The sequence below is a fragment of the Chaetura pelagica genome, unplaced genomic scaffold (genome assembly GCF_000747805.2).
Source record: "Chaetura pelagica isolate M959 unplaced genomic scaffold, ChaPel_1.0 scaffold453, whole genome shotgun sequence".
Classification (NCBI taxonomy): domain Eukaryota; kingdom Metazoa; phylum Chordata; class Aves; order Apodiformes; family Apodidae; genus Chaetura; species Chaetura pelagica.
Window position 1 is genome coordinate 4,472,631 of NW_009952879.1, and position 24,527 is coordinate 4,497,157.

General features: G+C 38.7%; 1 protein-coding gene across 1 annotated transcript in view; it reads right to left on the reverse strand.

Annotated features, from left to right (window-relative positions):
- MCTP2 (multiple C2 domains, transmembrane 2) overlaps nucleotides 1-24,527 on the reverse strand; it is a 104,111-nt gene that overhangs the window by 12,957 nt on the left and 66,627 nt on the right. Inside the window, exons 17-18 of the mRNA XM_009995347.1 lie at nucleotides 7,951-8,073; nucleotides 5,094-5,135 (exon numbers count right to left, since the gene is read on the reverse strand). Coding sequence (XP_009993649.1) covers nucleotides 5,094-5,135; nucleotides 7,951-8,073 — 165 coding nt within the window. The remainder of the gene's footprint in view (nucleotides 1-5,093; nucleotides 5,136-7,950; nucleotides 8,074-24,527) is intronic.

The following is a 24,527-nucleotide window of genomic DNA, read 5'->3' on the forward strand; positions in this document are numbered from 1 at the left end:
ACCCAAGAAAAAGCTTATGTGGAGAGGCTTAGGTTGTAACATGAAATGCAGGGAGGTTTAAGAGGCATTTTCTGTACTGGCTCAGGTTTTCATAGACTTGTAAAGTAACCCAAAGTCTGGTGGTATTGCTACAAGTTTTAAAGCAATAGTGGTAGTCACAACAGGAATAACGCACCATTGGGGTGAGGAACATGTGCCTAAGAAGCAAGAGGAAAGAAGACTGAATGGGGATAAAAGTCATCAAGTGTCTTTGATATAAAAAAGGAAAGGGGAAATAAACCAATTTTGGTCAGAAGTGCTTTCTTCTGGTGATTAGTCTTAAACTACTGGATCATTATCTATAATCTAGGGAACAATCTTTCGTGATTTGGACAACAGGAGAGAGACAGAAGTATTCATACATCTGGCCAATACAAAATAAATGTTAACAACATTTTATAATAGTAGGAATTTTTAAGGGACAAGAACTCCCTGAGGTTTGTATTCTCAGTCCAGTGCCCTGCCTAGTGCTACTTCATATTTCCCCAGAGATTTAGAGAAGTTACACTGCTGACTTACCTACCTCCAGGACAAGAGGGAGAATTTTAGACTGCCACAGGGCTGCAAAGGTTTCTGTGTGAGGACAGCCATATCACAGTGCCCAGGATATCTTAAAAGTCCTCTGCAAGTTCCTCCTCTCAACACCTCTCTCCCATTGCTCCTAAACCTATGAATAGGTGGGTCATGGTGCTGGGACAAAGATTGTGCCAGTTTATGGGATACCTACAGATTAATGCAATCCTAAACAATGCTTAAGAAGTAATAGTCCACCATCTGTCTTCCCATTTCTTGCACACAGGAAGCTCCCAAAAAAAGGAAAAGCACGAGAACAATCCCTGCACTGTTAATTAGGTTAATAAGATGCTTGGATAAAATGTACAGAAGCTATAGTTGTGTCCTTAGTGAAAACTGGAGATTAGCATTACACTGCAGTCAAGATGCTTGCAAGACCAGATGATTATGTGTGCTTAGAAGTGTCCTGGCCTTCAGATTTGCACTGAAAAAGTAGCAAGAATCTGTGCCTTCAGCTTTTCCATCACTAATGTACATATTCATGGCCTGGGCACAGACTTGTTAGGAAGCTGTGGGAAGGAAACCACAATGAGCCAACTGAAGAAACAACCGCAGTTTCATGGAGTCCATGCCAACACAAACGCACACCTTAGGGGGGATTTAGGACACAATCTAGTTTTGTGGAGAAGGTGGGAGCTCCTTGTTAGTCTAAACATACCCTGTGTATCAAAGGGGTATCTTTAAGTCTTTACCATCACTTCTCTTCAGCAATCTTAATGGGAGATGTTGAAATATTAAATTGCAATTGTTGTCTATTGAAGAGAAAAAGAAAAACTAATGAAATTATTTATACTTCCAGGAAAGAAGACAATGAGATGATATTGTCCTGAATGACCTTTCCTAAGTATGGGGATACAGCATCTTACACAATAGACTCTTGGTTCATGTTTCAATTACTGACCTTTACTGTGGAGAAAATTAATGCAATTTTCATCGTAATCCACCCGTACAAATAAGATCCATACGGAAGGTTTCCACACGCTGAATCTAACTCAAATGGAAAATGTCAGCTCTTTGCTACTGGATGAACTTGACTTCAATTTGTTCAGCTGGAGTCTTTTTGAACTGTGTTCATAAAATGTTGTGTATTTTTGCTACCTATTTTTGACAGAGAATTCCCTACATTAGAAACTTTGGGTTTTTCTTCCTTGGGGTTATCCTACTTTTCCTTTTTCCAATACATGAGATTCTAAGTATTTCTTGGAAGTGGCCAAACAGCTTGTCATCTGATCCTTCCCTATCACATCTCACTAGCCAAGCAGGGCTAGGTTGGCTCACCATGGGATAGAAACCCTCCAGGGAAAAAAAACAAAACAAAACAAAAACAACCAATCAGGAAGTGTTGTTGATTTAGTTTTGTCTCCAATTTTCTTTTGAATCATTTAGCAGACCTGGAAATAGTAGTAATTTAAGTTTTGTCTGGTTTGAAGAAGATGCAAACTTTTATCCAGACAACTTAAGTTCATGAGAAGACTCCAAGACTCCTTCCAGTTGGGTGCTATGATACACTCATTCAACAGGGTAACTGTCTGCTCTAGAAGCTCTACAGTCATTATCAAAGAAAAAAAAAAAAAGTAAAATAAATAGAGATGGCCAACAATCAGACAACTTACACTGAGCTGCAGGTAAGTTGCCTGTACCTTTTTACTGGCATGCAAAAGATCTTTCAGTGATGTGATTTTCAAACAATCCTTACTCAGACAGCCTGACAGAGCCCAGAGCTGACACAGCACAGACTGAACTCCATGTCCAAGATGGCACAAATCTAAGAAGATATTCATCCACCAAGCAGCTTGTGCCAAAGGGACAGAGCTCTCTTATCTTTTAAGTCTTCCACGCTGCTATTTGGGGAGGGGAGAGAGGGAAAGAAAAGGGGACTTGGCAATTAAGTCCTGTCATTTAAGACAAATAATTTAGGTGGAGCAAGTTAATCTGCTGTTGGGTTTTTGAACTAAGCGTCTGTGTATTTATAATTTGTAAACAGTTCATCTCTTAGAGGGTGTGTTACAATTCCCAGAAGCATGGTCTGTTATGTCTAACATGCAGCAGAGCCCAGCAAGGCTACATGTGCCAGTATTTTGATACAGCAGGATGATAGGAAACAGAAACAGTGACCTCCAATACCACAACCCAAACAGCAGATTTAGAAGCTCTTGTTTTAGGGAGGGGAAAAAAATACACAAACTTCTTTTGAAAGTACAGTTGTCTGTTTAAATGTTGACATTGCAATGAGATAATGTCATAAAATTACATTTTCCTTACACTTTCCAGAGAGCACTGGCCACCCTCAGACTTGGAAAAGTCACTAAAAAAAGTTACTAAAAGTAACCTAATGTACTCAAAGATGCAAGTCATCAGAGTGCAAACATTGTCCAATGTTGGCGCAAAGGGGATAAACCCAGGAAGGACAAAGACATGAGACACATGTAGTGGCTGGTAATTCTCTCTCCTGTCAGAATCCAAGAGACCCACAGCAGCAGTATACCAATTACTACAAGTTATGAATTATCATTGTTGTAATGTTGGGATATTAAGTGTTATCTTGATGAGAAAGCCTGCTGGAAGTGAGCAGTTCTACCTGCTCTCCATTTCAGAGTCACCGTGCACAACACGGAGACAGAAGCAACACCGATTACCAACTGGTAGGGCCAAATCAGCAGCAGCTCAACACTGACTCTCAGGAGCCCTCCCAAACCTGCATTCTTAGTTATAAGAAACCAAGAAAGCAAATGACAGTGAAGTTCTTTAGCAGGGAGGCAGGGGGGAGGCAAAAATGCAAGTGATTAGATCCACATTTAAGTGACCCAGATGTATTTATAGAGAGAACCAAAGTACATTTGAGAGAGAACCAAAGTACATTTGAGAGAGAACCAAAGTAATTTGAGTTATATTTAGGGTAAATTTGACCTAGAATATGTTTGTTTTGCAGGAATGAATCTATTGCACAGCACAGGAAACAGAGGATTAAATACCTATTTAATACATTTAATTTTTTATTTTTTTTTTCCACCTCAGCACTTGCAAATGAATAATATGAATACTAAAAAAGAGGAAACAGGATTAGCTCCAGCAAGAAAGTTACACCTTTAGGCATCACACAAATAAGATGTAGGATCAACATTTACAGTGTTGAGCTTTGGATACCCAGCAAATAGAAATTATTGACTTTTAGAGATACACAGTATTTCTTCAAAAAGCATGCAACTTCCATTTAATGACTTCTCATGAGTTCCAGATACTGGTCTATTTAGTTGCCTAATTTTATGATGCAAAGAGTGAATTATAAATGAGAACATTTAAAAAAAAAAAAAAAACACAACAAAAACAACAACAACACAACAATTGTTTGTTGCAAGAAACCTGCAATTCAACTAGATTGTCTAAAGTTCACTTTATAACTTTGATGGATTTCTGGTTCCTCATTAAAATATAAACACCACTGAAGAACAGGTGAAATTTAAATAACCATTCCCAGTAATAAGTCTGCTGAGCTTCAATTCTAGCATCTGTGGCTGAGAAGAGTTAAGGTGCACTTGCTAACTGTGGTATTGATTTACTTCTCAGTGATCAAGAATTTCACTGTAACACTCCTAAAGCACAGAATATTCAAGAAAGAGCTTATTAACTTAGTATGCAATTGAAAGTTTCACATTGCCTTGTGAACATTTTCTCCCTAACAGCTAATGTTCCTTTGCATGCTGTTGCTCGTTAAATAATTCCTCACCTTTTAGCTTTAAAGTATTTATAGATTATCAGATCCTCCTTCACTTACTTATGTTTTTTCAAGCTGTATACATTAAGTTCTCTTAATCTTTCTTCATATGTCACGCCCTCTAATCCTTTTATCATTTGTCACTGTGGCTTGATAAACTTGAAAAAAACAAACCTCCAATGAATTTTTCATAGTGAGAAGAATGAGTAAGTATCCTCCAGTAAAATAAGAAACAGACCTTGCCAATTCCAATTGTTTCTACATTTCAACCGATGAACTAAACCAATTTTTTTTTTTCCCAGGCTCTGAAAGAAATGTTGAGAAAATTCATACCAGTCCTCCACAAATCACACCAATTGTGGCCCAGAGCAATGGAAATGCCAAATCATTTGGGGAAAAGCGTTAGTACAGAATGTCCGTGGAACACTCAGAATGATGTGATGAAGGGTTTCAGAGACTCGTGCATATCTTTGCACCTCATCCACTCAGACACATACCTCCAAGAGCACATCCATGAACACGTGCCTGCTGTGATTTCAAGGACCAACTGGGGACTGTTCAGATTCACTGAATGTTCAGAGGTCTCATGTAGAGGTCTCCACTACTGAATCCCTTCATACTTTCAAATTTGCCAATCGGCAAACTTGCAACAATTTTTCCCTCACTTAATACAGATAATAAAAGAAGATCTCATGGAGACAGGATGGTGGGTTTGTTCTCTCTCACATTTCTTCTGATTCTAGCTAAGACAACATTGAGATAGGCTTACCTTATCATCTTCATCCTCATCTTCATCCAAGCCCATAAGCTCCTGCACCAAAGCAGATGTCCATATTACAAAACACTACACTTATTTTTTAGTGACTGGCAATGATACTCCCACATTTCATTACAGTTTTCTCCCACTTTTATTGCAAGTCATCAGAAAAACTCATCACTTTCACCTTTCAGAAAGAACATTTTGTATTCAAGGGCTTTTTTTTTTTTTTTTGTGATATCCTGAGCAAAGCAGGCAAAACTCTATACAAACTTTCAGTCTGAATAAAGCACTAGTGGCCATGTCCAGCAGTTTGAAGACAACAGGCTTTCAAATTCATTGCCAGCTTTTACTGTCTGTAAAGAGATTTGTTCTTAGTCTGACAAATGAACCAGCCAGTTTGTCAAGGCTGAGGACACTATATTCAACTTATTCCAACCTCACTGCTACAATTACTGCTCCATCCCTTTAGGGTCATTAATGAAACATTAGACTTTTGAAAATACATTGGTATGAATATAATCAATCTCACGAATCGCAGTCAGATTTCTATGCAGCATTATTTCCTCCATTTACCTTCTAATGCTGACAGGTAGGGGAGAAAACAAAAGGCTTGAAGGTTTGAAATTAAGAGCACTTGGATTTCAATTCAGGTATTTCATAAGCTGAGCCTTTAGCAGGGTCCTCCAAGTTTTTCTTGGTTATTTAATAGGTACATTTGAATCAGTGTACTACAAGTTTAAATAGAGAAAACATGCAAAAAATGTGAAGAATCACAATAAAAAGATGATTTAGGTTTGGCTTTTAGTGGGGGGGTTGGGTCTTTTTGCTCCGTTTTGGATTTTTTTTTTAATTCTCTCTCCCAGAAAAATGGTTGCATCTAGTCTGCAGAAGGTACTGAGAGCTTAGGTAACCAGTTTTACTCCTTTTCTCTCTGAAATACTCTGAGACGCTGAATTAATGCTGATCATGGCTTACACTTCTGTGGAAGCTCCCCATCTGTAAATCATAAAGCATTTTACCAATCTTAACGAATCCAGCCTCCTGGCAAGTGGATCATGTGTAGAAGGTTAATAGTTATACCCATTTTATAGCACAGAAATCAGAGAGAATTTGAGGTCCACTTTTGCAAAAGACTGATGCTCACATTCCTCTATATAGATGAAATGTGCTTGCTGGCACATAAAAACCAAAAGGGAGTGCACATGCAGCCAAGGTCTGAAGAAGTGAAAAATAAATAAATGAGTGTGTAAAAGGCATTGGTATTCTGTAGAAAACCTTTTCCCATCTGCAGGACAGATGTGGCTAAGGGCAGCATCTGATTGTCTGTTTTTGACCTACAGATGGTTAGAATCATAGACACACATAAAATAGAAATCAGGTAATATTAAAGGCACTTTGACTACTTGTTCCATATGATCCCAATCCTGCAGACTTATGCAGACATGTAACTTTGCTTATGCAAAATGCGCCCTGGAATTTCACAGGATGGCATTGCCTGCATAATGTGTGACAGGAAAAGGGCTGACTTTCTGATGGACCTTTCTTCAATATTACTGCACTTAACCTGTATTTGTATTTTCAGACAGAGCCTTTTTGCAGCATCAACCCGAATGATGTACTACTCAGTTTTGTTGACATATGTGGGACTCTTCTCATTTGAACATGCAACAAACTCATCATAGGATGAGTGATGGGTGCTGGAAGGTTTTCTCTGTGTATTTTTTCATGGTACTATTTTATATTGTCTTTTGTATTAAAAACAAAAACACCTGTTTGCCTGGGATTCTCCCAGATGGGAAGTTCTCATTTTCTTGATGAAATAAGCTAGTCATTGAAGACACTAAATATCTTTCTACCTTATTGTGGACTTGGCTGAAATTGGAGAAAAGCATTTATTTTACCATTTGTTTTCAAATCAAGTCTTGGTCCAGGCCTGGATAATGAAACTTGCCCTATTTGCTAACAATCCTTCCACTGGGAATGGATGAAAACTGAACTAAGAGCAGCTTTTCTCAGTAAAACTAAAAAAGCAGTTATTGACCTTTTTAATTCTAGGATATTTTTTGTTATATAAATGCTATTTGACTTCTTTGGGTGAAGCTGTTCTTCACAGGTACAGAGGTCAATCAGCCTTTTCTCAATAGTTGGAGGGAATCTATAATTTGGTCTGTATTTCACTTCTGTACTTACCACACATTTTAAAACAGAATATGGTGGACATACATGAATTTACTCTCATTTCTAACTGTAATTACCACTCTTATTTGAGGTAGTGGTCAACATCAAGCAGCATTTCATACCACAACAGCAACACTTTGTCACACGCATTGTGATTTTTGATACATTTAAGTCTTTTTTTCCTCCCAGATCAAGTTAAAAAATTGAAGGCTAAAAAAACATTTGTCATTTAAAACTGGGGGCTAAGGAAGAGGAATAAAGACTTCCTAAAGTCTCAGATCAGATCGAAGGACAAGGTTTAAAAACAACTAACTTCTGTTTTGGCTTCTATTGATTTTCCCCTTCTGTGAATCATGAATCACCAGTGTGATGCGAAGTGCAAGGGGATAGGGGTATGGCTTTTAAGAACTTGTTGCTTTGTAAGTATTTCTTAATTCAACTTCAAAATATTTGTAGCTATTTATTAAGTGAAAACCCCCTCCTACACACTCTCTTCATCTTCTCCTACTACTTTGAATGGTTTATTGCTTGAATTGAATCATTAAATAGAGATAGTTTCTTTTCAGTAACTTCAAAATAAAAATGCTGTTTAGCTACAACTAGCTCATTACCATTAAAATGTAGAACATTTTGCCCAAGGACAAATTTAAGCTGGGGCTGCAAGAAATGTTACTGCCATTTTATTTACCTGGGCATCTTGGGTGTTGTTGAACTTCCCTGTTGCGACGAGGGAGAAGTTGTATGCAAAGAGCACCAGCAGAGCCAGGGGCACCATGTACAGCTCCACGCTCCAGACAGTGACCACAAATACCTGAGAGAAATAAAGCAGCAGAAGTGAATAAATGCAAGTGTTTGAAAAGAAAGACACATAAGAGAAGCCTTTCAGTCATTGTACCTAGATACATTCATCCTTGAATCTCTTATCAACCTAATTCATCTTATTATTTTGGCAAAGAAAATCTGCTCGCAAAGCATCCTCCCCTGCTATTCTGTTGGAATCCATTAGGCTACCACTTCCTAGCTTCTCCTCTCCTGTATCTGGTGAACTACAAGGCCACCCACATAAAGTTAGTCTAGAGGCTTTATTCATTCCTACCTGGTATGCCCTTCAAGCCTGAAAGCCCTTTGTCCCTAGTGCTAGTGCATAACAGACCCACTTGCAGAGGTAAACCTGCTCCATTTCACAACAGCCCAATTGTCAGAGGGTCTTTCACAGGCTAGAGGAGTTTCTTCCTCTTGTGTAAGAGGAGCCATCCACATCCCTCCTCACTCCACAGGAGATAATTAGCTAATTCATCTTCATACTTAATACACCTATGTTCTTGACACAGCAGCACAGAGGAAGGACCATCACATTCCAGCAGGCAAGGCTCTAGGTTGCACATGATGCATCATTTAGGAAAGGGATGCAGTGAGCCCAGTTTCCATCCCCATTCCCTTGCCATTTTCAGCACACTGGTTGCTTGGAGCCTCTGCCCTGAAACATACGAGTTTGTGTGTTTGGAGTGGTATCTGATAAAATCCACTAACAGCAAAACCAAATGCCAAATTTTGAAGTTCTGTTCCACAATTTGGATGAGTAAAATAAGTAACTAACATTTAAAAAGCACTTAGGATTTAAAATAAATAAATAAATAAAATCTACCGAGACAAACTACAGTCCTATCTTACAAGTATCAACAATAACTGAACAGACTCCAAACATGGAGTGGCTGGCAATGCAAAGTTAATAAACTAAATTCAGAACTGCCATGAAAAGCCTGTTGCGATCCCATCTCCTTTTCTACTCATACATAGTGTTTCCAGAAGAACTGCCTAATGCTGGTCCTAACTTGAAGCTGATTTAAACAATCTCCTTTAAAGACAGGGCACAAACACATTTATCTAATTCTTCTTCCCCCAAAGGAAGCTGGAATGATCAGAAACAAAGATCACATTTTTAGAATAATGGAGGTATGTGAAATTATTCATATCCAGTTAGTGTATTTTGTATTATGGACCTGAAAGCCTAACCACACTGTACCAAAGAGGCCTTTCCCCTTGCATTCAGCGGGGTGAGAATTTAGACTCCTAGAAAACAGCAACTGTTGTAACATTTAACCAAAAGACTTGCCTGACATCAGACAAATCACCAGTTAATGTCTACCAGGGGCCAAACACAAACCAAGAAACAACTGCCTCCATAGCCCTGTCCAAACAGCAGTTGAATTTCCTAGAGGGAACCTAATTTTGTTAGCTGTTGCTATGCAAGAAATTAGACTGTCCTCCTGTTTTTGGCATTTGTAGGCCTGTAAAACAATCTTTGAGATATATTCATTTATAAAATAGGCTGACATCCAGGCAATACATCCCATGCTATTGACTTGCAGCATAGGAATGTAGAAGAGGATTTGGTTTTGATTTTTTTTTTCTTCTTTTTGATCCTTCTATTTAGCATCCTGAAAAATCAGAAGTGATAATAATTCCAAGAGCCACATTTCATATGTAAGCAAGGCCACAGAAACACAAGAATCCTGGCCAAGAAGGCATGGTACTTGATCTGTCTTCCTGGAGTCTTGTATGGCTTTAGTTAATGAAGACTTCAAAAATCGTGATAGTCCAAGCTAAAAAGCCTTCCATGAATGAAAGTTCTAGGCTGAACAAGTTCCTCTGAAGGCATTCCAGCTCCCTTGGATGAACCTCTGCTTGCTTTATAAGACAAAGTGAAGGTGACACCAGTTCCTGTCCTATCTCAAATGTCACTCAAGCGCCCTGTTATTGTACATATCAATTCAGATATCTCTCTCAGGTATATCTAGACAGATAAAAATAGACATACACACAAAAATATACATAGGATCCTTATGTAAACTCCTTCATGGAAATGCATGTTGCCAAGAATTAACTCAAAACATTTGCTCAGCCTGTTGGAGGAGGTTGCATTTACTTTATCTCCCTGGGGAATCAGCAAAGTCAGTCTGCTCAATGCAGCAAAAAGACTCCACTGGCAGTCAGCTAGGCAAAGCCCTACAGGAGTCAACGAAGCTCTTGAAGAACCTCTCTCTTCATTCATTCAATTGCAGGACTTGAACCAATTTTAGTGCATCTGTCACCCTCCTAGATGAACATCACTCTGCTCAGTTGCAAGTATAATACAACCTTGCAATCACAGGTCATTTAGGCAAGATACAAAATCAAGACCCTGGTGATTTTAGATCCAACAGTACATTTTTTGTATTATTAAGTTTCAGACCTTAAATAAATCTTAAAACTTAATTACAGACTCTCACTGCAGTCTCAATTGATAGCTGAGGCATACTGTTGCTTCCCCTCTAATGCTGACTGGTTAATTAGTTGCTGAGTTATAACTCAGACAGGGATGCTTTAATAGAGCTCCCACATCTCCTTCAGAAGAGTTGCTTTACTGCTACAACCACAGTAGAGGGAACTTTCATTACTGTGACACAACACAGACACAAGACAAATTGATTTAGCAATTCAGAAATTATTTATCCTCTGAGGTATGGGAAATGATTGCTGTGAACATACAGTACATCATACAAGTTCAGAGGGTGTTTATAACATGGACAGAGATATTTCTGCGTTCAAATTGAAATATCTCTGCATTCTAACAGCCTTTTGACTAGCTCTGCAGCACCAGCTTTCAAAGCTGTTCCCAAACAGGCCCGTGTCCTATTCTATCAGCTCTCATGCAGGTCCCTGACACTGAGCACAGCATCAGCAGCCCTGTGATATGAACACCCTCAAATCCTCAAATTACAAGGTTCTCAATCATACATGTTTTAATTTTCCCTGTGATACCTTGTGCCTGGGAGAAGACCCAGTCTTATCCTCTCTATATTATTTTCTTAGCAATGCTTGGTGCCAAAACTTGAGAGTGGTTCAGCTGCTGATGTACATAATGGCTACTGTAAGGAACAACACCTTCTCCATTCTTTGTAGTCCCTAGTTTGTCTTGTTTCCTAATACCCAGACTGGTGAGGGAAGTCATGAACAGGTTCAGATCACTTGCTCAATATCACAGAAGTCAGGGACAGAAACCAAGCCCCTGCTTCAAACCATCCACTTTTAACAAACCATGGGTTTCTCAATGTTTCAATCATTGTTAGGCCAAGTTTTGTCAGACATAATCCATTACATTAACACTTTTTCTGGTGGGCTTCAGAGTGTGCATGAGAGAATTTAAAAGGACAGTTGCCAATTTCTAAAATAAAAGTCAAACAAGTGGAAGCAAGCTTCCTGCCTTCCTTCTTTTAAGGCAATTTAAGAGTTGAAAAGCCTATTATAGAACTGAGCAATTTAATTCACAGCATTATAAAACAATGATTAAAATAGAAACTGAAATGGGATAGACATTTCTACAGAGGAAAAAAAAAAAAAAAAAGACCTCTTGAAACCAATATTTAGGCTATAGAGTTCTACCTAGAAGAGCACAGCAAAATCACAGAATTGGAGAAAGGACCACTTGATTTCAGCTGATTAATGTGTTGCTATTTCAAAGGACCTAATAACTACAAGTTAAAGCTCTGGAGGCTTAGAAGCTGTTTCATCTGAAAATCATTGAAGAGGGGTCCAACTGTTCCTGTCAAGAAGCACGGAGTTTGAACAACCATGAGAGTGGCCCTTTTGACAGCAGCACAAAAGATGAGAGAAGGCGGTCTCAACTGAAAGTAAAAACAAACCCTTAGAAACACGTTTCAAATCTGGTTTTTCTGCCCCTCTGGTTCCAATTTAGGATCTGACTATTAAGAACAGATTTTAGACGGGTGTCTACTCAAGTATGCCCATAAACCATTTGTCACCAGCAAACCCACAGTCATAGGATAGAACAGTTTTAAGGGGTTTAGAAATGTAGCATTAGATAGGATTCTCTCCAGAATTTTTCTACACATTAATTAGTATTCTTTAACTCTAAAAAAAACCTGGCTCTTTTTCTCCTGGTAAGTCTTTGTGGAGAAGTAGAAGATGCAGTGCTATGGGCCAGAGTAATTCTAGGAAAACAACAGTGATGGGAGGAGAGAGATGCATTCCATCAGATGGAAAAAATAAAGTGAAAGGAGATTAAGTGCATGGAAGGAACCTATGGTAAAAGGTTATTTCTCAGCCAGTTTAGGCTCCAATGCTAATGAAATGCTTCATCAGTGGAGCTGTGAAAAATATTATTTGAAACTCCTTTCAAAACCACACACAATTTAACAGAACTCTAAACTACTAACACCTTTGTCAAAACTTTCCATTTACAAATACACTCTATGCAATTCATAAAGTGAGGAGAAAAAACTGAAGCTGATACTGCTGTGAATGTCCAGGTTATGTTTTGAGCTAAGCCAAAACACTGATTTTGGTTTGAGATGCAAAGATGTGCTCCCGTTTATTTACACGGGAGAGGAATTACACAATTTTAACTTATCTCTGGGTTATGTAGTCTCAAGTTGCCATGTACACAGAAATGGGTTCCATAGAGGAACAGAAAATTCTACAGCTAAATATTCAGGGACAAAGTCTCCAGCATTTTCTTTTTTAAAGCTTTCAGTCTCTGTGCCCCAAACAAAATACAGGACATTAGCCAGTAACATTAGATATTGGCTCCCCAAAAGGGCATTCAAATCCCTTGGAGGAAATAAGCCTGTCCACAACAAATTATTTCTGACAGATACTTATTCCTGCCCTCAGAAAAGGAAAGTAAAAGAGTAGGGAAGAGAATGAACACACTCACATAGAGGACATTTCTGAATACGTGTGTCTATAGATCTGTGTAAATGGAGGTGTCTCTTCCCAACACAGGCAATACAGATGCATGAACACAGTGGTGCTGAGCCCATGCTAACAGAAACCAGGTTACAAGGTGTGATGTAGAGTGCAGTAAAAAGGCTTGTGCTCATGGTTTGGTTTGTGCATCAAACTAGTGAGAATGCAAAAAAAAAAAAAAATAAAATATGGAAATTAGTCTAATATAGCCCTTCCTCAGGGCATGCCAAATAAATGTTGAGGCAGTCACATAGTATGTGCTTCCCACTAACATCCTGCTCCCAAAGATTTCTTTATTTTTTTCTTTTTTAAGAATATATCCTCTTCCAAAGATGCATTCAAGAATCACCTTTATTAATACTGGCCCCATCTCTATGATCCTCCTGGACCGTGCCATGCCCTGGGGAAAGGGCTCCTACAGCCAAGCTGGAGCTCAAGGAGGGGTTGGTTATGAGCAGAGTCGCTCCCTCATTGCGATGCAATAACGACGAGTGTGACAGGAAGAGAAATTATACTTAAATAAACTGGTACTGTCAGAAGATACCTATTTACTTTAGATTCAATTTGCTCTTTGTGTCCCCAGCAAAAGCAAGCAGAGCATGTCAACAGTGGCATGAAACGTGCACTGTATTGCGCTGTATTGGCAATGACCAAAATCAAAAATGACCTGAAGGAATAGAAGTCTTTAAATATTTATGCCACATTACAAATTATCTCTGCATTGCTCCACACATCAGCATACAAGTTACTATTTTTTTAAGGCTGTAGCACTGGCAGAAAGCTTAGCTCTTCTGCACAAGCTCTCTGTTGCAAGGGCAAATGCAATTGGAATCTAAAACCAAAGACACACACACAAAAAATCCACCTAAACAACTCAAAGCCAAACCAAACCATCAAACAGTGCCCTCAAATAACTCCATCTCTATTACATGCATGACTGTACAGAATTGAGAAGTAGGAATAAAGGATATGTTTGTAGAATTTGCTATCATGTAGATCTACCCAATTTGTTTTCAGAAGATGCTTTGGATGACATACAACACAAGCACGTTTCCCCACCTCAGTTGCCTGTGTAAGCCAAACGGCACAGCTGCAAAACCATGTCCTGCTGCTGTACCCATGTCCCACCTCTGCTTGTCCCAGCTGCAGCTTGCTGAGAAAGTGGCTCACGATGAGGTTAAGCAGAGGAAAAAATACTTTGTGCTTGACAATTCATAGTAGGAGGATGCCACAAGGAACAGGAAAGAGAGAATAAAGCATTCTAAGGAAGGAGGTAGGAGGATAGGAACTATAATCATCAGGGTCACAGTTATAACATCAGTAAGAACATTCAAAAAGAAAAAAAAAAACAACAAAAAAAAAACCACCAATGTCCCCCACTCCCAACAAAATAAGACATAAACCAACCACCAAACAACTGAAAAAATCCCTGAAGAACATCCAAAAAATCTCATACTTCTTAAGTCAGTATGTGTTAGGGCCGTTTTTATCACTGTCTGGTTTAGAGTCTTCAGGGGGATCTCATTTTCTTTGCTGCTGCTAGAAGTAGAAACTCATTTGTGTTTTAAATGAAAGCTGTGATTCATGTGCAATCACAGGACTCTAGGAAATGGTGCTTTAAGGAAAAAGCATGCTATTCTGCAAAAGTCACAGCAAAATCAGAAGAGCTGACGATATTACAATCTGTTCTCTACCATCCTCTTGGGACACTACTGTTGGTAACTTCATCAGGGAAGGCTGGGATGCTCAGGATTGCAAACACAAAATGTCTGCACTCTGATCCTGAACTACCTTTGTGTCATTAACACATGCAATTAATTTATTCTTTATTCATAACAATGTCTGGAATGAGAAAGAGACATGCAACAAGAAAATAAAATTAAGACAACTAAGATGTGAGGGTTTTCCTTTATTTTTATTATCATAATTAGATAGCCAGCCTAGGAAATGAAAAACAAGAACCTTAGAGATCTTTCTTTAATAAGGATTCAGGGAAGAGCTGCTCAGTTCAAGTTTATTTCACTGAACTTCTCACCTGTTAAGTTTATGTGTAAGGTAAGATTCATGTATTGCATCCAGCTATTTAAAGAGTATCTATCAACTTGGTACAGGTGGATGATAATTTTCAACACAAAAGGGTGTGTGTCTGGGGGTGTCTTCTTTGTCCTTTAAGACACATACATTAAGACCCCAAATGCTAACACCACCAGTCTAACAGGCTGCCTCTCTACAGTTTTCTTGGGGCTGTTACTTTTTCTTTATCCCTAAGCCCAAAAGAGTTTAATCAAAACAAAACCAACTACAGCAACATGAGTTTTGGCTTCTATGTTTATGTACATACAACAGTCTTAGAATATGACTCCAAATCTTTTCAGGCTTTAGACACTGAAGAAATAGCTGTTTGCTAGCATGCTGACTGGTCTAATTTTTCCCTCATGCTTTTATCTAGCATATTTTACATTTCCCTTGCCAAGTAAAATACAGTTAAGACCCTCCAGCAATAAAGCTTAAAAATTGAAAAAACAAGGAGAAAAATATTACAACAGTTTTCTATCTTTTAGGGTAATCTGCTGGGAGTGGGTCAAGGGAATAAATCTGCATGTTATTTCTAAGGGGGTAACTATCACAGACAATGACAATGGGGGAAGGTCCTAGAACAAAGTGGGGGGGAGGGATAAAAAAGTTTCATATTGCAGCTAAATTAAATGGTCATTTTTATCTCTAATGTTTTGGTTTGTTTATCAGCAGGATCACAGTTTTGGAATTACACACATACAGAAAACTACTTGCAGGGAAGGGAGGCACCAGGCAAGTTAAAAGTCTGATTTTATAGTAAGTAAGTCTTCCAAAAAGTGTCAGAGAAAAATATCTGTGCTGTTTAAAAGAAGATAAAAATTTAGGTTAATTTTATTTGTTCTGAATAAGGTGACACCTTAAAAGTGTCATGAAAAAAGGTATCATTAGCTGAGCTGAAACGTCCACTTGCTTTGAAGATGTATTTGCTAACACAGTGAGAAACATTAGCAGTGAGGCTCAGATGGTGACGTAACTGCACAGGGACTGGAAAGAGCATTTGGGGGAAGTGTTCTTTAATTTTGGGCTCTCAACACTGGGTTGCAATTGGTAGCAAATGGGAGGCACAAACTATATGTTTAAACTACTTTAATCACTTTCTCCTTCACCTTCATAGTGCATAATAGAGCTGAATGAGTAAAGGAAAAAGGACTCTATAATAAAGCAAGTATGTTTAATTAGAGTTAATTCAGTGTTCTGTGGCAGAAAGATCACATATAGGGTTGCTTCCCTGGCAGTCTCCAGCTACGGTATGAAAAGAAGTAAATAAATCAGATTGCAATAAGCACACCTAAATGAGAAATTGGTGTTTGTACACACTAATGCTGCAAACCTGCCTGGTACCCCCTTTTCTGAAATCTGCCTTCCTGAAGAAATGTTTCCAGACTGAAACAGGAGGAAAAATAAATTTAAAAAATCTAAAATAAATAAAATCCCAGTAAACCCAGATCACAAAATCAGAAATCTGGAAACACACCTATAAAGCACATATGAAGAAGTAAGACAACATCCTTTCAGGCAAAGACTTTCAGATTGTTATCTTTCCTTATACTGTACATGGGATTCCCCACCACAGCCCCACGCCAGAGTCCAGGAAGTCTCTTTATCTACCCAAGACCTATTTCCCTCAGTCTGGAGGAGAGAAAAAATCCTAACTGAACTGTAGCCCTCCCCACAGCTGACACACACACAGAGTGGGTACTGAGAACAGTGAGAACCATTACAACACACTTCAACAATTTCAGTAGGTTCGTAATCTGCAGTGTGACAAAATTGCTGTATTACAGAACAAATGCATGAAGATGACTGGGAGACTCACTGTAATTATACCTTAAATATGTTACTATTATAAGTTAGCAACAACAGCAGTGACACACAGAAAAAAAAAAAAGCTTATGTATTGACAGCATGAGTATGTAATAGAGATTTTCACCTAGCAGACCTTCAGCATCTTGCTTTCCACAATACAGAGCAACCTAAAATACCCAAACTTGCAAAACTCCTGTAATTTCAGGCAGCTGTTTAGGTAGAACTAAAGCCAGAAGATTGTTTATTTTAATAAAGCTATTATATGTGCAGCTCCAAATGAGGAATGGCAGGAGACTAGGGGATGCCTAAACCATCACCACCTGTTTGCCCTGAAAATCAATTAAAGTCACACTATCACAGCAATCCCTTCTTAGCTAATAAAAGTTATACAGCTTCAACATGCGACTTGAGGTGCTTTGTGGGAATGTGCCTGAAATCCAAATCCTTGGTCTCACCTTCCTGCAGTACTGAACAGAACTCTGAACCAACCACTGTAGCACTTGCCTTTTTGGGGCTAGAGAAGGTGTTAAGGAAAAAGAGACCCAGAACTGCTGTTCTGATGCAGAGGATTGAACTAATATTCAGTAAATGCTAACAATCCAGCCAAGAACATTTATACAGAGTTTTAAGTAGGAGAAAACTGAAGTCCTTTATGACACATGCCTGTTCAACATATTCTGTGCTGCAGAACAGATCCAACTTTACAAGTTGAAAGCAAGGGCAGTAGAGACATCCCAAGTGTTTTAGTAATTAAACGAATATGCATAATGAACCATATGCCCAAAGGGCCTGTTCTTCATGTGGGCCAGATTTTTGTTTGAATTTTTAATTTTTATATACAGATGAAACATTTCATGTAATATACCAACAGTGCAAAGGAACATGCTATGCAGGAAGGGTAGGAGGAACTACCCATGTGAGAACGATCAGAATACACTTGATGAATTCTGCTCCTCAATTTCCGATTCAGAGCCAAGAGGGTTTTTTTATTAAAAGAAAAAAAAATAAATCCTTTTCTTCTTTGAACAGCTGTATTAGTCATCTGCTAAATATATGTATATTTATATAGGTCATATTTATGCATTCCTATGTGTGAAATTGCTTATATACACCAACACATTTAGATGCTGCAAGACTAGCAAAAACACAGACACTATCTCAAATTAAAAAGCTTCTGATCCCCCAGAAGAAAATAACTACAGGATGGCTCTCTGCTCATCAGGACCTGGCGTGTTGTCTGAGCTGCAGGGAAACAGGACACACATCTGTCTGTGAAACAGGAATGGACATTTTTAAATAGATGGGTCAAATTCCACTCTCATTACAATCATGTTGTCCTACTGTCAACGTGAGGATACCGTGGCCATGTTGCAAAAATACTACAACTTCCATATTCTCCTGGGGTTGAGCCGTGCTTCTCCTCTCCCTGATGTTCACCCTTTTTCATCCCTTGCTCTTAAAGTGTTTTTCCGATCAAAAGCAGCACCCTTTGTAAACATCTGTCATTATAATAGGCTAGTCCTCTAAACCAGTAACAAAACTATTTGGTACTTCAAGCTCATTTTCAAATAGCTAAAGTGCACAACAACAACCTGGTTCTTTTAAGTAGCTCAGATCCATGGGACAATTTTTTATTTTGTTTTATAAAAGCAGTGATGGGGTTGGGCAGTTGTCAGTGTGGGGATAATGGCTGAGCTGCAGAAAAACTTTCCTGTCTGAGGTTTACTAGAGTTCTGAGTTGTTGGGTTTTATACATTATTTGGTCTCTGTGAACCAAAAGAAATCAGATTGTTATCGGACATGGTGAGGGAAAGAAAGATTTGGGGGTTAATAGCAGGGAGTGCCTCACAGTAGCTGAGAGTTACACTGCAGTTAGATAAACCAGCAGGGCTACAGACACCAGCCCTGGCTGCCACATGCCCCAACTGGGCACTGCAGGGACATGGTGGGGAAGCACCAGCAGTGCCCTAAGGACAAGAGTGTGACCCACACTTGTGAGCTCAAAGGGTGGCTTTTCACCCAGCTCGGTGAGTTAAACTTTTTGTGAGACTTTAGGAGCTCCCATCACCAAATGTAACTGCAGTGACCTGTAAGAGCAATCCTGTCCCCAAACCCTGAAGTATTTAAAAGCTCAAATAAAGAAGCTGTAAATGATGGCATTTGTCACTCTAAGTCCTGATGCAGGGCTGGTGATTTTGATGCTGCCTGGTTTATGTGATCTAGTGGTCTCCACGGAAAGACAGATAAACTTCAACTGCTGTCAGAAGACAAAAACTGACACAGAGCATCACCTTTCCTGACTGTTTAAATCCTTTAAGGAAGTGTTGGAGCAATTAGAGAGGGAGTCTAATCTTTGCAGAGTGCATTAACACTCTCCGACCTCCCAGACAATAGATCAGACCTCAGACACATAATGCTTCCCTAAGGCTTTTTAACCAGAGCATTTGATCTCATAGTCACTCTGGATGTGTTACTGTAGGTATCAGTGTGCAAGACAGCGTTCATGGGGCATTAAAGGACCACTACCCTGTGCTAGCAGTCACACAACTTTTAAAAGAGAAAGCAGGAAAGTCATTGCAATGCCTGCTGTCACAGAAGGACTAATTCTCAGAAAAAGAAACAAAAAGAAAAATATTAAAACAATACAGGGGAGCTCTGCAAAATGTCTGCATTTTTATTAACCTCGTAGTTCCTTTCTACTGCCACTGTTCACTTCCCAGCTTTAGCATGTAAATCTATTTTTGAGAAAGCATATATTACTTTTTTTTTAAATTCATAAAAACATTCATCTGATAATAATTTCATGATACTTCATTTCTTAAGCCCTGTGGAGGGACTTGAGGGAAAGGGAATTAGGAAAACAGGTCTAGTTTATTAAGGAAATTGAAATATATCATTGCACATAATTTTCCCAAATGTGTACATGGAAGTATCTGGGGAAGTTTTCTTAACTGCCAGAACAAGTCATCATCTAATTCCTGATGGGCATGTTCAAGTAAAAGAAAAAAGCTAATATTACTGTTATCAATTATGCATTTCCCATTTAATATTCTAAACACTTAAAAAACTTGCTTAGTGCATTTTTTAAATGGGATTAGACTTCCTGGCCATCGTGTTCTGACAGGCCACATCTGAACAGTTCTCATATGGACAATGCATAATGGGGTTTTAAAGCCAGCTAACTGTACTCCCCCCCACTGCTAAATAACTAGTGCTGCAGCCTCACAAAGCAGTGGGTTTTTCCCCCCATGGAATGTATTTGAGGTACAGTGCAAGCTAAAAATATTTTATATGAGTCTACTAATGCTTTGTATTAGCTGAAGGATTTTGTTTTACTTTTCTGGACCTACAAAAAGTGCCTTTTCTGAAGTACCTCCCTTACTAGTAGTTTTTGCTGCTCTTTAAATGGGTACTTCAAATTTGTCAAGCCAAGTGCATCACAAATGACAAAAAGGTCACATATAGCTAGTATCTTTAAAAACAAACAAGCCTTCAAAGTCAAAGTGTAATGCAGTTATTTCTAATCTGAACAAACAATAGACTACATCTAATGAAAGCTGACAATTGGCTGTGGTACAGAGCTGTGCAGCTCCTCTGCTCCATTAAAAGATGAAAGCTGAAGGAAAGTACAGAAGACAGTGACTTCTTCCAAAAAAAAAGCAAGTTCTGAACCTGAGCTAGCACAGTAAATAGAGGCTGTTCCAGTGCAGACTTTTGCTCCCATAGGACAGTCAGCTTTCAGTAAACAGGCTGACTTTACATGGGTAATGTTAAGGCTAAAATAAATCAGTGTACTAGTTGGACTAGGACAAAGCACGACATGTTTTACATAATTATTAACATCTCTCAAAATCATAGCACTGCCTTTAAAGCAAACAAACAAAAAAACCAAACCACACCTGAAACCAAGGTAAATTTGTCTTCTGCAGTGTGGATGTCACCATTACAATTAATAGATTTTGTCTTCATGAAGAGATGGGGGAAGTGAGTCTGATGTAATTTTATTTTTATTGCTATCCTTAAACAACCCAAGAACTTCCTGGTTGCTTAACACCAACCTCTAAGTCAAAGCCAGTTACTAGTCTTAGTTGTTATTCTATAAAAGTAAAAGAGAACAGGCTTCTAGAAGTAGGTATTTGCTCTGTAGCTTCTGTACTAATCCTCTTTTATTTCAGATCTTGTACAGGATCCAACTCTTTCTTATTAAAAAAAAAAGAAACAAAGAAAACCCCACAAGAAGCAGAATTCTCTAAGAGAAACCCCTCAAGGTGCATCTGCCTCCCTCATAAAACCAAAATGGTGCATTACCTTCAAATAGGAAATTTCTTCCAGTTGTCAAGATTTCTGCAACTAGTGTTAGATTAGTGCTGAGAGAACGGGTGAGTTAAATTAAAAATAAAATAGTTCAAGCAAGAGAAAGAAAACCTGCCAGAAAAATCTGACAAAAGCCTGAGTGCAGAGCTGGCTCATTCCTGAGGGTCCATCGCCATCTACAGGACTTTCCTCCTCTTCTGGAAGCCCTGCTACTCCTGTTCACACAGAATTAGCCTCAAAATGAGGATGGAGATTTTTAAGTGATGTTAAATAACCTGGGTTTGCTGATGTGAAGGGAGTTACAGTGATTTAAACCACCTACAGACATGTCTCTTCTCATTCTCTCATTTTAGATGAATAAATAGTGCCTTTCTGTTCCAAGGAAATGCACTCTCCTAAGCTAACATTGTGTTAAAAGTAAAGGATGTGCCTTTTTCAAAATTAAGAAACAAAAAAATAGGAAAAAACCCCACAAAATACTGATAGGGTTGTTCCACCAACGACAAGGGAGATAATAGTCAACGTTTGCCATCTTCCTGTAAAACTAAGTGCTTTAAAGTACTTTCTAAGTGGTGCCAGGTCAAAGTAATGCAAATAATGAGACAAAACCAAGCAGATCCTGACTGAAAGAAAATCAATACACCTGGGATTCTGGGGTAAAAAGCATATACTGAGAAAGTCAAAGAATTTTTACTTTTAATGAAAACTCCACTTCCTAAATACATACCTTTTTCATAATAGAAACCACGGGTATGTATTATGAAAGAGATACTAGGACCAGGTAAGCTAGGTAGGAAATGGTTACAAATAAATTCCTCTTGGTTTTTCAACCCACCAGTCAGTTGTTAAGAATTACAAATCACTGCTTTCTCACAAATTCTCAAGATGCTCAAGACATTGAATCTGTTGTTCCTCTAAATAATCTAAAACTGCAAAAAGAAAGGCACCACAAAATATAAGAACCAGCTTTCAGGCAGTGTGCACTTCAGGCATTTCCCACATTTACTGCAGCAAATTCCTAACATAGGGATATAGATTTGTAAGGTAACAGTAAGAATCATGAGCTATAGTCACCTTTGGCACATGTAAGCTTTGCAATTCCATCCAGAGTAAAGGAACCAGTGGTCCCTGCATGGATAGTGAGTTTGATCTTTCATAATACAGTTAAATAACAGTGAAAGACAAAAAAAACCCCATAATTAAATGCTAATCTGTGATTAGTTTCACAGCTAGAAGAGCACAGGCTATCTGCTAACATGGCTAGAAACAAGAGTTTAGCAATGTTAAGTACACAAATAAAACCAGCAACAGGCAAGAATATTATTTTACCCTGCCAGACAAAGCAAAACAAATACAAGATCTTAAAAAAAAAAAAAAAATTAAAAAAAGGAAAATGTGCAAATCAGCATAAGATCAACAATAATCTCTCACAAAACTTCAGAACTTCAAAAGGCACAAGACATTATATATCAGGATAAAAAAAAAAAGGGGGGGGGGGAGGAGGCTTCATTAATCAAACAGCTAAAGTACAAAACAATACAGCAAACTCCAGCCAGACCACAAAGAGGGTTTGCTCTTCATAAACATCAGATCAGGCAGCTAAAATTATTACCAAAGCTCTCTTGTAACTGTCACCTGTGGTGGGTATAATTACAGGCTACTGCTGCAAGCACGCCCACGTCATATGGCAATAAAAGGACCTACAGCTTGCCAAGACCAGGCAGACAATGGAGAACACACACCACCTGACGAGAGCCCAAAAAGATCAGCCAGGGAGACTAATAAAAATGACAGCTTTGAAACAAATGACAAAGCTCCAACCACACACACACACAAAAGGCAATATCAAATTAGCTGGAAACGCAAGTGCTGAGCAGAGTTCCCCAACAGGTCACAACTCGAGCAGAAAGGCAGTCAGGATTGTTTGCAGAGGCATTTAGTTCAGGTTTGAGCTATCAACAGCCCTTTTCTATACAGATATTTATTTATTTTTCTTTTTAATTAGATAAAATGTTTGCACACTTGGGCTTGGGGGCTGTCATTAAATAGCTAGACAGTTGAAAACTAGAGATTTCTTAACCAGTTCTGGAGACAGCCAGACAGGTAGATAGATCTGTGTATCTTAATGCAGGCACCTTCGAGGGCTACATCTATATACTGCAACAAAGCTGCATTTTCTTCTCATTCCCTTAATTCTCTACTGGATGCCTGCACACACTTTGCTCCTGACCAGCAGTACAGAGCCTTAGCCTTTGGCAGAACAGGGTTTTTACCTAAATACTTTGGCTATAAAGTTTAACACACACAACCAATATATTAAAAGGCCTCATCATAAACTAAAATCAATGTAATGCAATCAAAGGGTGAGAAGCAGGAATCTGGTTCTCTGTCATTACCAGGGAACTTTCACTTCTATGTGATACATGGAAGTTTTGAGTAGACAGCATAGAAAGCACTACTGTTGCTCAAAATATATGAGCATGGCATAGGCTACACTTAAGAGCAAGCTCACAAAACCCAAAAGTAAAAGACTCTCCATGGAGGGTAAATGATTTGTTAAGGAGGCCCATAGGAAATCAGCATTACTCCTCAGATGCAAAATATGGTTTTATTTGGGATAAATTCACTAGTAAAAAAACAAATTCCTGAAATCCCCAAGTTGAAAACGTATGACCATCCAACCTTTTGAAAGTTAAAAAGGATATTTGTACTGGTCTCTGCTCAGCTCCAATTCACCCTGACTCCAAAGCTTCAAATATTGCTTTTTAAATCTTGTTTATTGTGTTGTCAAACTTCTAAGTGGTTATTTCCCTATTAACTTTGTCCTTGTTTGTTCTTGCATTTTTGAAAGAGCTGGAAATAACATGTGTTTACTTTGCTGTGTGTCTCTCAGCATCATCAATATCACTGTTGCTATTCCAGGAATTTTAACTGCTGCAACAAAGCAAAGCCTGGGATCTCAAGCATAAATCGTACTCCCCTCAACCACAGAAGAATATTATTGGTAATGCAAAAATGGCTGGGAGAAGGATGAAACCATCTCCTTTAATTGTCTAGAGAAGCCTGTTTCTCATCTGAGCAGTTACTTGCATGTGTCAGGTAATGTGTTCCTAACAGCTCCGCGTGCACAAGTGGGGAATTTTCACAGGCGCTGCCACGGGCAGCGTGGAGGAAGCAGGATGTAAATGTTTCCTCTGTCATTAGGAAAGTGCTTTTACTGGGGTATAATAGCTTGAAATAAAAACATACCTCTAATCCAGCCTTTTCACTGGAGTTCAAGACAATCATTTTAAGGATGTGCCTTTGCTAGGGCTTTACAAA